The 12,807-nt window shown below is 35.3% G+C and overlaps 2 protein-coding genes across 3 annotated transcripts; one reads left to right on the top strand and one right to left on the bottom strand.

Annotated features, from left to right (window-relative positions):
• The first annotated feature begins 104 nt into the window (after window positions 1-104).
• On the top strand, window positions 105-8,540 carry LOC140966966 (vacuolar fusion protein CCZ1 homolog B-like). 2 transcript variants are annotated; one of them, XM_073427289.1, is made up of 11 exons: window positions 105-270; window positions 419-637; window positions 1,692-1,785; window positions 2,510-2,693; window positions 2,794-2,832; window positions 2,931-3,040; window positions 4,215-4,310; window positions 4,513-4,971; window positions 5,970-6,125; window positions 7,559-7,788; window positions 8,200-8,540. In XM_073427289.1, the coding sequence occupies exons 2-11, from the start codon at window positions 456-458 to the stop codon at window positions 8,228-8,230; spliced, it is 1,581 nt and encodes a 526-aa protein (XP_073283390.1). In that variant the 5' UTR covers window positions 105-270; window positions 419-455; the 3' UTR covers window positions 8,231-8,540. The 2 variants fall into 2 exon arrangements, with proteins under 2 accessions (XP_073283390.1, XP_073283391.1); XM_073427290.1 differs by lacking the exon at window positions 2,794-2,832.
• A 934-nt stretch (window positions 8,541-9,474) lies between these two features.
• Window positions 9,475-12,558, bottom strand: LOC140966967 (uncharacterized). The gene is made up of 2 exons (XM_073427291.1): window positions 11,637-12,558; window positions 9,475-10,309 (listed from the first exon to the last, which is right to left on the bottom strand). Exons 1-2 carry the CDS (start codon window positions 12,200-12,202, stop codon window positions 9,778-9,780), a joined length of 1,098 nt encoding a protein of 365 aa, XP_073283392.1. The 5' UTR covers window positions 12,203-12,558; the 3' UTR covers window positions 9,475-9,777.
• Between the last annotated feature and the right edge of the window lie 249 nt (window positions 12,559-12,807).

The raw sequence follows: 12,807 nt of genomic DNA, 5'->3' as shown, positions 1-12,807 counted from the left end.
TTTCTTTCGATTTCATTCAATAAAGTATTTTATGTTCACTTATTCGTTACAACGTCTATTCATGTTACTTGCTAGTAAATTAAAAAACACAAATCCTGAAAAAAAATCAATTATACGAATACGCGTGATATTTCCGCTAAAAGGAAGAAGCAGCTGATCTTCCTTCTCGCCATTTTTGGTCCTCTTCTTACTCCAAGAGGCTCTTCCTACTACATCTTTGATTCTCAAACTTCGCCAATTTCCTGGTCATTCTTCAAATCTCAGACATAGGTTTGCATTTCGTCTCGTTTCTTCGATTTTACCACGTTGATTATTCTTTTGGGCGGCGGGGCATCGACAGTTACATTAGACAGTGTCTATAAATTCAGACATTAATATCACTAGATCTACTGAATTTGTTTATGATTTTTTTTGTTAGGTGACTGGTGAGTATTGCGGGGGAATCGGAATCTTTAATGGGAGTGACATCTGGAAGTAATGCTAGTGAATCAGTTAAATTGTGTGTTTTTGATTTGAGAAGGGGCCAAAATGAAGGGCAGGAGTTGGAGAAGATTCTCTTCTTTTATCCCTCGGATTTACCCTTTTCGACTCAGCTCTCTGTCATTGGTCTCAGTGAAGGACTCATCAGTTTTACTAGGTTTGTTATTTTGATTGTTGCATATACAGTTTGACTTTACTTTAACATAAGCTCTCTCTTTTAAAATTTGTTTTTGAAATACGCATGTATTACGTTGTGAGAAGGATATCAAGCTATATGCTATCAGAAGGGCAATGGCGATGCAGACCCTTATTTGGTTATCTGGTTATCCCATTTATTTTGTTCCGCTCAGGGCCTAACGTCGAATTTCATTTCAATTAGTAATATTGGTTCATTGATTTTGTTAAGCTAACTCTCTCTTTGTTTTCGTTTATTTTTATTGGAACTATCGTTAACATCAGGCAAACACTATTTGTGAAATCAATTAATTTGAAATTGACAGTTACAATATATTTAAATTTTCTACTTCCGATTTCACTTGGAGAAAATGATCTTGATGATTGTGGCTTATTGTCTAAGATTTTATTCTGTATGGAGTTTGAAAGATATTTTGAGGATATATATTTAATATCTTCAATTTCCCTTGAATGAGATAAATAACTAAATATTCTATCATTTTGGCCAATGAAAGCAATGGAAAGCAAAGAGATTGAACACAAAGAATTGATCGGTTGAATATCTTTCAAAATAGAATTAAGAAGTCTTATTACACCATTCATTGGACTTCATTGGAACTCATATTACACCATTCACTGGACTCCATTCAGTTATCTTACTGATTGCAATTGAATAAGTCCTACGGTTTCCCTGCCTACAGCTATCATTGGCCAGTTTAAACTTTTAAGAATGATGTGTTTCCATGCTCTGAATTACTCATTACATGTCTACCTATGGCTTATCTGTGTATGTTGTAAATGTATTGGAAGTTTTAAAGATATTATATGGGTTTCTCTGTGTGATATTTCCTCTTCACTGTTTTTGATGATATTTATGACAAGGCTTACCTATTACCTACTTGAAGCTGTAGATTCATTTGTTTTACAACTATAACTACGAAAAGAACATTCTGGAAAGTTTTATCTCCAGTTTGTGATAACCATGATGATTTCTCTTGTCTTTATGATAATTGGTTCATCACATGGGTTTTCTGCAGGATTTTCTCTCCAGAGGCAGCGTGTGAGGTCATTGAAGCTGAGATGCATTCTCATGTTTTTTATGAACCAGAGCCAGATATATGGATGGTGATGGTGCGATGACCTTTTTTTTTTTTAGGAAAACAGTGTCTTATTTTCTTTGATTGGAAAGATTATATCTTTGGTTACTGTAACAATGATCAAGCAGTGATATTACTTTATTTTGCACCGTTTCACAATATACTAAGCAGTTATGGTTTTGGTATTAGTCAAATTGCTATGGAAAAAATATTTTCACATGTTATCATGATTGAAATTTGATCTTATTTAATGTTTGACGTTCTTTAATAGCATTTCCCACCACATATCTTCATCTCATATCATGTTCAATTTCTAAAAGATGACTGGTTTAGTATAAAAAAAGATTCTTTACTCTTTCCTTCTGCTTTAATTGATTGTCAGACCTTGCAGTAAATGAAGTGAGATGATCTGCAATCTGCATATAAGGTTGAAGAAAATTTGGATGTGATTTGTTTCGATGATTCGACCTCTGTGCAAGTGCGAAACAAGAGCTCTATACTACAAAAAATGTTTTAATATATTGAAATTTGCTTTATTTTATGAAATTAAATCCGTATAAGTGATTTTGGACGAAGATGAGTTTCTTGTATCCATAAGAATATGGAAGCATATTCTATCCATGAAAACTTTATTTTTGTATGCATTCTGTGCAACCGCAGCATTTTTGTTCCTCAATATTAAGTTAGGTCAGCGTATAGGCCATAACCTTGCATCGGTTCCTGACATAGTTTCCCACTAATTATCTTATTTTCATTAGGTAGTTGAAAAAAGTAAGGAGTCCGAAGCCATATGGAGAATTGATGCTTTACGAAGCATTCTCAAAGAAGTACATTCCCTTTTTATGTTCTTTCATGGATCTGTTAGAACATTGGTTGATAAAGAACCATCTGGTGGGCTTGTCCGGACCCATTTGTATTATTTCATCATGGACTTTCTAAGCGGTGAGTGGTCTTCATATTAGTTTTGTATTACATATACTTGATTTTTCCCCTTATAGTTTCTTTTGTTTACAATTTTTCAACTTGAGTGACTAATTGTCAGCATATGAAAAGCGGTCTCCATTGGATTATTGCTGCTGGGGTAATGCTGCAGTTGCTGTATCAAATGATTCCGATTTCATGTGTCTTTTGGAGCAATCCGATGCTGCCATTTTGACCCGCGTTTTCTTTTTGGGCCAGATTTTTTGGTTGGGAAGAAACTTCAGTTGCCAAATTTTCGCGACTCTCTAAAAGAAATTGGAACAGTAAAAATGTTAACTGTGGGGCGCGAAGCTGCTCTTGAAGTTCAGGTTAGTTTCTAGGTATTCACTCAGGTATCGAAATTCAACAGTTTCTCATCCATTAGATTGTAAAATATGCCATGGACAATTTTTCTGCTTATTTTAGTTCTAGAATCTGCAAATATCAACTGTCTCACAATCTTAACTGCAAAAGCTTTTAGTTGTAGTGGCTATTCAATGATTAGTTATCTGGTTAAGCTTACCGTGAGACTTTATTGAGCTCCAACCGATCTTTCAAAAGTTAAAGGAAACCTACTGGACCTTCAGTTGATGTTTGATATCGAATATTAAGTGGGTTGGAAACATGCTGCTCTGTATTAATTTTATTATATTTTCTTCTTGGGTAAGTCATTGTCAGGAATGCTACAACTGCTGTTGTATTGTCCATATCATGTGTAGTTGTTATATGAGTACAAAATGTTTTAATTATCTCTCAACTTATTTAGAGAGAAACTTGAGATTTGAGGTGAAGGATATGACCTCTAAATTTCCATTTAATGCACATGAATTCCTACTGAACATCTATGGAAAACTGCCCACCTATTTCGCAATGATCATAAATTATAAAGTATAACGTATATATTTAGTTTGCCATTTTAAATTGGAATCGGTTTTCATTTCTAACTGTCTTGGTTTTATTAGACATCATTAATCCACAATAAGTGAGAAGTTCCAAGGTAGCATCAGTTTTCCTCGTCCATCTGTCCAAATTGTGAAGTTTTTATAAACCTAATGCTTACACCATTACACATACACGCACCTGATGCAGCACTGGTTCAAGCAACTTGCAGGTCCTCGTTTATCTGGGTAATCATTTTAAAATATAGATACTCATACTAGTAATCTTTAGTTTGTATTTTTTGTTTTAAATTTTGAATTTTAGAGTGGTTTCAGAAAGTGGTATATTATGTTTTTGGTCACGGTTGGACTCTTTGGATGGTGAAGTTATGGAGAAATATGAACTTTAAGAAATTTGGAGACTTGGAGTTTATGGGACCTTTTTGGTATCAGAAGTAAAGCAGTAACTTGATACTCAACACAACATCGTTTAAATATCAAGGATGGACAGATATGAATGTGCACTGATCAGAAATGGATACTGTCTTCTATGACTACTTACCAAATTTTAATTCATCTCTCGCATACATGTTAAAATTGCTTCTTTACATATCCTTTTTTGCAGTCTCTCGTTCAAGTGTTAGAGTCATGTGCGGGGAATGCACGATGCTACTCGATGACGATGTTCCATGATCTGATGGTCTCCACAACTCTTTCTCCTGTACGGTTTGATTTTTCTTGTGTTTTGGCACACCTATTGCTTCACACCACTGGGGTTTATTAAAAAATGAGAGTAGCAAAGGAGTTTTTGCTCCTCATAAGTCACTGATTTTGCCAATGTTATGATATACACAGATTTTATTTAATTTTAAAGCTCTAGCGTCTTCCTTTCAGTGATCATTATGTAGTCTTTTCTTTTTCAGATCGACACAGTTAGCATGTTTACTTATTCCGTGTCAAGGTTAACTGCTCTTGCTCTATCCTCTGGAGCAAGATCATGGTCCTATTCACATAAAGGAAACACCGCGTGCAATACTTCTGCTGGAGCTGTTTTAGCGGATTCTGGTCGTGTTGCGGATCAATATCATAATTCCCGTGATATATCTCCAGCTGGAAATCGTGGTTATCATGTCGTGAGGCCCTTGCAGCATGCCAAATGGTCAAAGGGGAAGGATGGTTTTCTTGTCACTGATATTTGGGGTGTAGAGGCTGGTAGTTTGGTGTCCAAGAGCCCAACAGTTTGGCTTCGTCAAACAGAGGAGAAGATGTATCTTATTCCTTATCAGCATCGTGGCCTAACCATAATTCTTCTTATTCCTGTCTCATCTGTAGTCAATGGGGAACAAGGAGTTGCTCTGGTGAAGCAACAAATTGTTGAAACTGTGAGTTATTCTATGATTTTGATTTTCGATATGGACTGCTTTATCGGAATCAGTAATTAACACCGTGATTTTTCCCATTAGCAGCTATATACTTCTATTTTGGCTTTCGATTGGAAATTTCTGAAGAATGTGATGCTTGTTTGGTATTGTTTTCTGAATGAGATATTTTTACCTTAGATATCACATCATGCAATAATGTATTACAACTAATGATAATAACACGCGTGCGCGCACACACACACACATATTAGCAGTAAGTAGGTATTTTGAAATTTTAGCATATATGATATTGCCTGAAAATAGAATGTAATAAAATAATATTTCTGAGAAGTGTTGAAAACTCAATAAAATGTAATGATTATATTGGAAGATATGAAATGAGTGGGATTGAGTTTTGGGGAAAGAAATGAAATGCTAGAGTAACATTTAGTTTCATTTTCCGGAATGATGAACGACGTGCACAAAATTAAACGAACCGTAATCTATAAGTCTAGGTCGATCATAATATGTATCTGTCTTCCATTTTTCTTTTGATGCGCATGTGTAATATAATAAAAAACCCGGAACACATCATAGATTTCAAACCATGGGTTGGGGTGGTGAGGCTCCTTTATACGATTGATGAGGCTGATCAATTAATATACTCCGTATATTGGTTGTTCTTAACCTTTTACTCCATGAAATTGGGTCTTGCAGCTTGTTAACAGAATATTTATTGGTGATAATCTTTATGGTGTTGCTAATTCAGTATGCCCGTTTTCATGAGTCTTGTTAATTGAATATTTCTTAGTGGTCATCTTTATGGTGTTGCTAATCCTGATGCCCATTTTCACGAGTCACGAATCTTTGGAAATTTAACTTTGGATTTTACATGGTATATTTTTATGCTTGCTGATGGTGTTTTTTTCTCTACACTAAACTTTAGAACTATATAAATGAGTGAATAGTGTTTTTGTGCAGTTGCTTCAATAAATTGCATTTTGTTTTGGTTGTCTCAGGTATCACTGAAGATGTCCAAAGTTGAAGAGAAACTATCTAGAGGGTGGGGAGGTGAGAACGCATATCATGTGAGTGGATATCGGTATTTGCTGGTGGATGGTGATAGATGTGTATCTAGGGCTTCTCCTCCTGGAAAAGTAACTACTCTGACAAAGGTTTGTTTTGTTATATGAGTAGTAAGTATTCCATATCGTGAAATCTGAACCACTAGATTGGTATAGAGCTTAACCTGTTACTATTGTACTTTGCTATGCTCCCCTATGTTGCTCGAGTGACCATCAGTTGTATCGATTTTTGTTCTTATCTTTGATAATATCTGGTTAGTCAGTATTATTCTTATCTATGAACGGCTCAAAATCTCTCTATAAATGATCGCTATGCCTACTGAGATTTCTGGGTGATTTTGACTTGATAAAATAGCTAGAATCTCAGTGTCTTAGAGATGCTACAGTGCAAACTGACTGCTCATCTCTATGGTTGGTGGTGGGCTTCATGATATTATTGCATGGATACTGACAAGACAGTGAAATCTTGGATGTAGTTTTAGCCTATTCTGTCTCATGTTCCAGCTGTTGAACTGGATCATGTAACTGTTCCATTGTTCTTGAAAGTCGTGTTCCCAGTTACTTTATCAAGGGGTCAGAGGAAGGTGAGTAAAAAGTGCAAGGATATCTTAAATGTGCACGATGGGAAAACAATATACTTTGCATCTGTTGATGCGATTATTTCTATTATTACCGTTGATTTGGTGGATGGGATGATCAAGGATATATAATAGAACGATAAGAAGTTGATATATATATATATCAGCATCATCAATTTATAGTTATACAATTAAATTGAAATCTCAAGCCTGATTTAAACTGAGGAAAGATAAAAGAGAAGGGATAGCTGTAGCTTCTTGTTCTTATTTCAGGATAAAGAAAATTCGTGTGTGTATTGATCGAAGCTAAGATGCTTAAATGTTTTTTGTAATCGCCCCTTTAATTTTGTTTTGTATATTGATTCGAATCGAAGACGAGTGAGGAGTGATGTTTAGACTTGGTATTTGATTCTTTTTTTCAGTATATGTGACCCAAAGATCAGTATCCTAATTTTTGCATCTATTAATTTTTTATAACAACATTGGGGAGGGGGTGGAGAATTTTTTTGCTTCTTGACATGGGTTTTTGAACACGTCTATCCCTCAAAGGAAGAGGTTTATGCCACTTTACTCAAGTGGTGGTGACAATTTTCACATCAGTTAATGACTAGCAAGAATGCTGGTAAAACTTGCGTGGATTAGTTGATCTAAATTCTAGTTTGCAGGAAATAAAAAAGCACCGTATAGCATCATTGTTCAACTTTGAATTTTGAGAAGAGAGTAAAGGCAAAAAGAAGCATCACAAAGAAATTAAATGATTCGACCATACATTAATATGACTTGGCTATAACTATAATTTCTCCCCTGTTTTTGACTGCAGTTATTATTTTTTGATTTTTTTAGTTGCTAACACGAGAGAGGCATGTTTGTATTTTTCTGGTTAATCAGTGATTATATCGATCATGTCCATGTAAATGAATACGTCTGTGTAATTACATGTTACAGGAATCATTGATTGCACTGAGTAAGCTTCGAGAGGAGGTTGATTTAGAAAAGAATAAAACTAAATGGGATATGCCAGGCTTGGAGAAGGATTTTGAATTATGCATTAGAGCAAAAAACAACGCTTGGCTTATTGCTCGACTTACTCAGGGAAAGGAGCTTTATATGGTCCTGGAGAAAGCAAATGAAACCCTTCTCTATGCCTCTGGAGCCGTCGAAAAGTTCAGCGAGAGGTAACATTCTCTTCTGGCCAGCTCATAGAAAACTTGTAAACACTGCCAGTTAGAAATTTCGTTTCTGAGGAATGAATCGATTAATGTAGTTTTTGTGCTTGACTTACACTCAGAACACTAATTTTGTTGAATTTGAGCTTATACATCATCACTCAAAAGCTCATTAGCTCACTTGTGGGGTTTTCCTGTAATTGTTTACTTAAATATTTAAAATGTAGCCGAATGTTAGAATAATTAAAAAATCAATCAAAGGATCCATTTTTTCTGAATGATACATGGCACAACTCGAAGAATGCCAGCAATAAATTAGCTAAATTTATTTGGTTGAGCTGGAGAGCGAGTCTGTTACGTTCGTATTGTGTGTGAGTTATTTGTGGGCTAAGATCTAACAATCTTTGGTTATTTAATCAGGTACTGTGATGGTGCTTTTTCCTTGGACTAAGAACATGGTACGTTGGATGTATACTCAGGCTATTTATTACTCCCTTGTTTCTCTTGTATGTTATCTATTGAAAAAAAAAAAAGAGAAGAAGAGTCAGGCTGCTGTAGATGTAAGAAAACATGTGTGCCGTTGCAGATGTATTCCATAGCAAATCCGATATTGTTGGTCCTTACGTACGATTTTTACCTCGTCGAATTGGGTTCGGATTAACTGTCATGCTCGCAATCACATTAATTTATATATACTAGCGAGCATTTGTGTATAATAAATACAAATGAAAAGTAGCTACGAATAAATGGATTTTCATTTATTTATCGTCTGATCAAACTTTCCATGTAAAGTTTTTGTCAGCTACGAGTTTCCGTCTGCCTCTTCCGAGAATGAAAAATTGGATACAAAAATCAGAAATACTTTTTGAATTGAGTAAAAGAACTAGAGATCTTCGATCTACACTCACAATTATAGGCTCACAAAAGAGAGAGCTCACAAGTCCACAAAAGAGAGAAGGTATCTCGCATGGGAATGATAATGCTGGTCCATCTGGTAATGAAGTCAATAGCCAGCACCTTATTCAATTTGGTTCTCTAGATAATTCCTAGGGAGTCAGTTGCCTTAGCTCTCCGATTCAGATTCTGATAGGGGTGCTTGACATGACATTTCCGCTATCACAAAAATTCCAGTAAGATCGTCTCACAGGTTATTTTTATGAGATAGATCCGATTCAGCTCAAAAAAAATATTATTTTTTATGTCAAAAATATTAATTTTCATTATAAGTATGTATCGAATCGACTCAGCTCACAAAATATATATTCTTTCACAATGTTCTAAAAAGCAATAGAAGGGCTGACGTCACCCACTGCTTACCTCCTATAAGTTGAGGCATTTTTTTTACTTAAATATTTAATTCTTCTTGTTCATCTCTATATTTCACCAATAATTCTTCTATATCGGATTCAATCTCAAAATCAATGGGATATTTCTCATTTTATACGATACAATTTGATTGAAATATATTTCGAACAATCATTTTTGAAAAAATAATAAAAATTTTATATATTAAATTAGACATCAACTAGATAATCTAATCGTCAGATTTTCTAATAGCGCCTAGATGTATGTCTTTCTAAATATCGGGCCGGTGTGCAACCACCCAACGCCTAAACACCGTTTAGACATTCCAAGGCAACGTCTTTTAGAACACTCTTTTCACTATTAAATAATATTTCATTATATATATATATATCACAGATAAAAAATATATTCAAATTAAATCGATTTAAGTCCTCCAATAAAGTAATCCACATTCTCAAAAATGTAAAATCACAACTCGAGGAGAATAAGAATGTTTCTTTCATGAAGTAATTAGTGTTCCCCTATGCAAGTACCACGACAAACCTTTGAACTCTACATCATTAGATACGAATCGGTGTCATTTAAAAAGATTCAAGTGTATGACATGTCGTGTGATTTAACGTAAAATTATCTAGACCAAGATCATTGGATGGGACAACAAATCGGTCAGAATATAGGAAGTGGAGAATACCTTTACAATTTGTGTGCATCTGAGAAAGCCAGATCACGAGACAACAACCTCTGCTCATCATTCTCGCTTAAATCAACACTGCCGTCTGCTTCGTATTCAATGTCTATCACGGTTCTGTCCTTACCGTTTGATTGACCAGATTCAGAGACATGAAGCTGATCGTATTCTTGAATCAAAGCAGAATCATCTGTGTCAATCTGCTGCAGCTCTGACTCGATTAAAGCATCCATTTTCGCCCTATCCCTGTCCCTTGGATATGTGCAGTAGAGAAATGAATAGATGAGACAGCATATTGCCATCGGGATTCCTATTGCAGTGTAAAGTGCTTTGCCAAGTGATGCGGCATTTTCACTATCAGTTTCAATAATTTTTGAGTCTGCTGATCCTTCTGGAAGAGGTTTATAGCCATAAACTTGCTGAGCTAAAATCCCGACAACTGGTGGAGCAAATGAAGATAATATAGACTCAAAAGATCTATCCAGAGCATAGATGCTTGTCCGAGCTCTCTCGGGAACTATTTCTGCAAATATAGGACTGCAAAATATCCATGAAAGAAAATCAGTGGAAATAAGCAAAATATTCGAATTGTTTTAAATCATACGATTTGATGCTCGAATAAACAGCAAATTACCACAATCTCAAATAGGCATAGTCATCACAATAAAAGATATGTTCGAAGTATGCCTCATTTTGTTAGGAAAAAAGGAGGAATGATGTAGCATAGGAGTAAACAAGAACTAAAAGGCCTCTGCCCACACATCTAACCATCTCAATACCGCCATAATAATATCCAGAAAACAAGCTGTTTGCATGGAGCAAGAAATAAATCAAGACAACAGACAAGCTTTCTAAGCAAAAGCGGATCTGTTGACTTCGACTTGAAATTTATTAGAGCACAAACTCTACTAAAAAAATTAGAGGAACCAATCATCAAATAATTAGTCATATCAATGCAGCCTGTGAACGAATGGTTAATTATATACATCTCTCCTCAGGTTTACAATAATTGCAAAAAGCCCAGGTAACTTTAAAATTACATTTACCTCACCTGATGTTGTACTGCTAAGTTTAAAACTTACATGCATATCTCCTGAGGGTTTTATCTACCTTACAACCGCCATTTCAAGGGGATTATTGTAAGATAGTCATATACCTCGAGCGACGTATATGTAATTTTTTAACTTAACGAGTGTAAATATAAGGGGAGACGTAATTTTCGAACTTAACTGGATGTTTTTGTAATTACTGCAAACCTGAGATATATGTAACCCTGTGAATGAATGCATGGGACTTGAGGATTTCTTCTGTTGCTTGAGTCAACAGTCAAATACTAATTAAGTAAACTCAGTTTGCTTAAACAACCCCGATCAGAGGAAAACAGACTGAAACTTGGTATGATTTCTGTTCCGTAAATTAGTTAGTAAACATTCTACATGCCCTAAAATTTTATAGTCGTTGGATCAGTATCTCCAATCCAAATCTACACATTTTGTGTATAAATTCACACATCTGTAGGCGTGTGTATTTCAAATTTGGTAAGTTAATTAGTTAGTTTCATGTAGGATTAACTTCTTATAAGCCAAACGAACATTATATCATTTGGCCCAAAAGTTTCAGTTTTTAATAATTTCTTTGACCAACAATGCTTTGGGAATCATAAACCACTAAAAAGCCATCCACTTCTATCTTGGAAAACCTCGTAAATAAGAGACTAAATGTTCAATTTGCTGGCATAGGACTTCAAAATGGACATTGTTCCCACCATCTCTTTTACATGCACTTCAAAATTAGTTAGTTCCATTTATTTAGGAAAGAGGAAAAATTTATCCAACAAAACGAGACATAGTTTCAAGCTACCTACTTGTTAGTTGCTGGAGCATTCCAACTGATTAACAAACCCATGATAACAACCACTAAACCATGCATTGCCGCGGTGGATGGATCGTCAGGCAACCCCAATATCAGAATTGCAGCCAAAGGAATAGCAGAACCAGAGCTTATCTGTGAAAGAATAATTCTACCAGAATTTGGTAGACGTTTAGCAAGAACATCACCCATCATTCCTCCAAACAATCCCCCGAGAGATCCAGAAATATTAAAAAGAGTCAAGATTACTGCTGTTGTTTTATGGGAGAAGCCAATAAGTTCCAACCACATCGGAGCAAAGGACAGAGCCGACCAAGGGAACGATCCTGATACACCTTGAGCAATTAGTATTTGGAAGGAGGGAACTTTTATAATGGCTTTTGCTTCTTTAATCAGGTCCTTAACTTCTACTTGGAATGGTTTGTGTGGAGGTTGATCCTTCATTTTACCATCGGCATCAAAAAACCGAGGATCATTGGCAAAGAGGCCCACTAAAATGCCAATAAGAACACTTAAGATTCCGACTAGGTGAAAAGCAATTCTCCAACCAGGGATGCCCATGAATGATGAAGATGCTATAAGTACGGAAAGAAGTCCACCAATAATGGAACCTAGGTTTCCAGTCAACTGTAACCAACCAAAAGCAGTGCCACGATTGCTTTCATCGGTTGAGTCAGCAACAAGGGACTGGATTGCAGGAGTAACGATGGCAAGTCCAATCCCGTTCAGACCTCTTGAAATTGCAACCTATTAAACAAGATAAATCAGCTAATACATCCTATAAGGCAAGTTAGGGTATGGAAGAAAAGATAGTGGCATGTGTTACATGATTTCAAAATATAAATTATACTTCATCCTGCAACTACAGTTATTGTTGATTTGCATGACTCATGAGCTGATTCAGTTTAGTTTACTATTATATTTTAGGATTATGGAAATATTTGCACATTATAAGAACCTAGTTATATTAGTATCAGGATTCTCTCGATCCTAGTTTTATAGTTTTGGTAGGAATAAGTTTGAGTCTCTATAAATAGTGACCAGGCGAGTCATTATAGTGTAGAGAGAACACATGAAAAACAAATAAGAAATAAAATAATTTCAGGAATTCCCCAATATATTCTACATGTTTCATATTTTCTTTGAAGTCTAGAAATTGTTTTTCT

Source organism: Primulina huaijiensis, unplaced genomic scaffold, assembly GCF_012295235.1.
Source record: "Primulina huaijiensis isolate GDHJ02 unplaced genomic scaffold, ASM1229523v2 scaffold208328, whole genome shotgun sequence".
NCBI lineage: Eukaryota > Viridiplantae > Streptophyta > Magnoliopsida > Lamiales > Gesneriaceae > Primulina > Primulina huaijiensis.
This window is presented reverse-complemented; position numbering and strand designations above follow the sequence as displayed.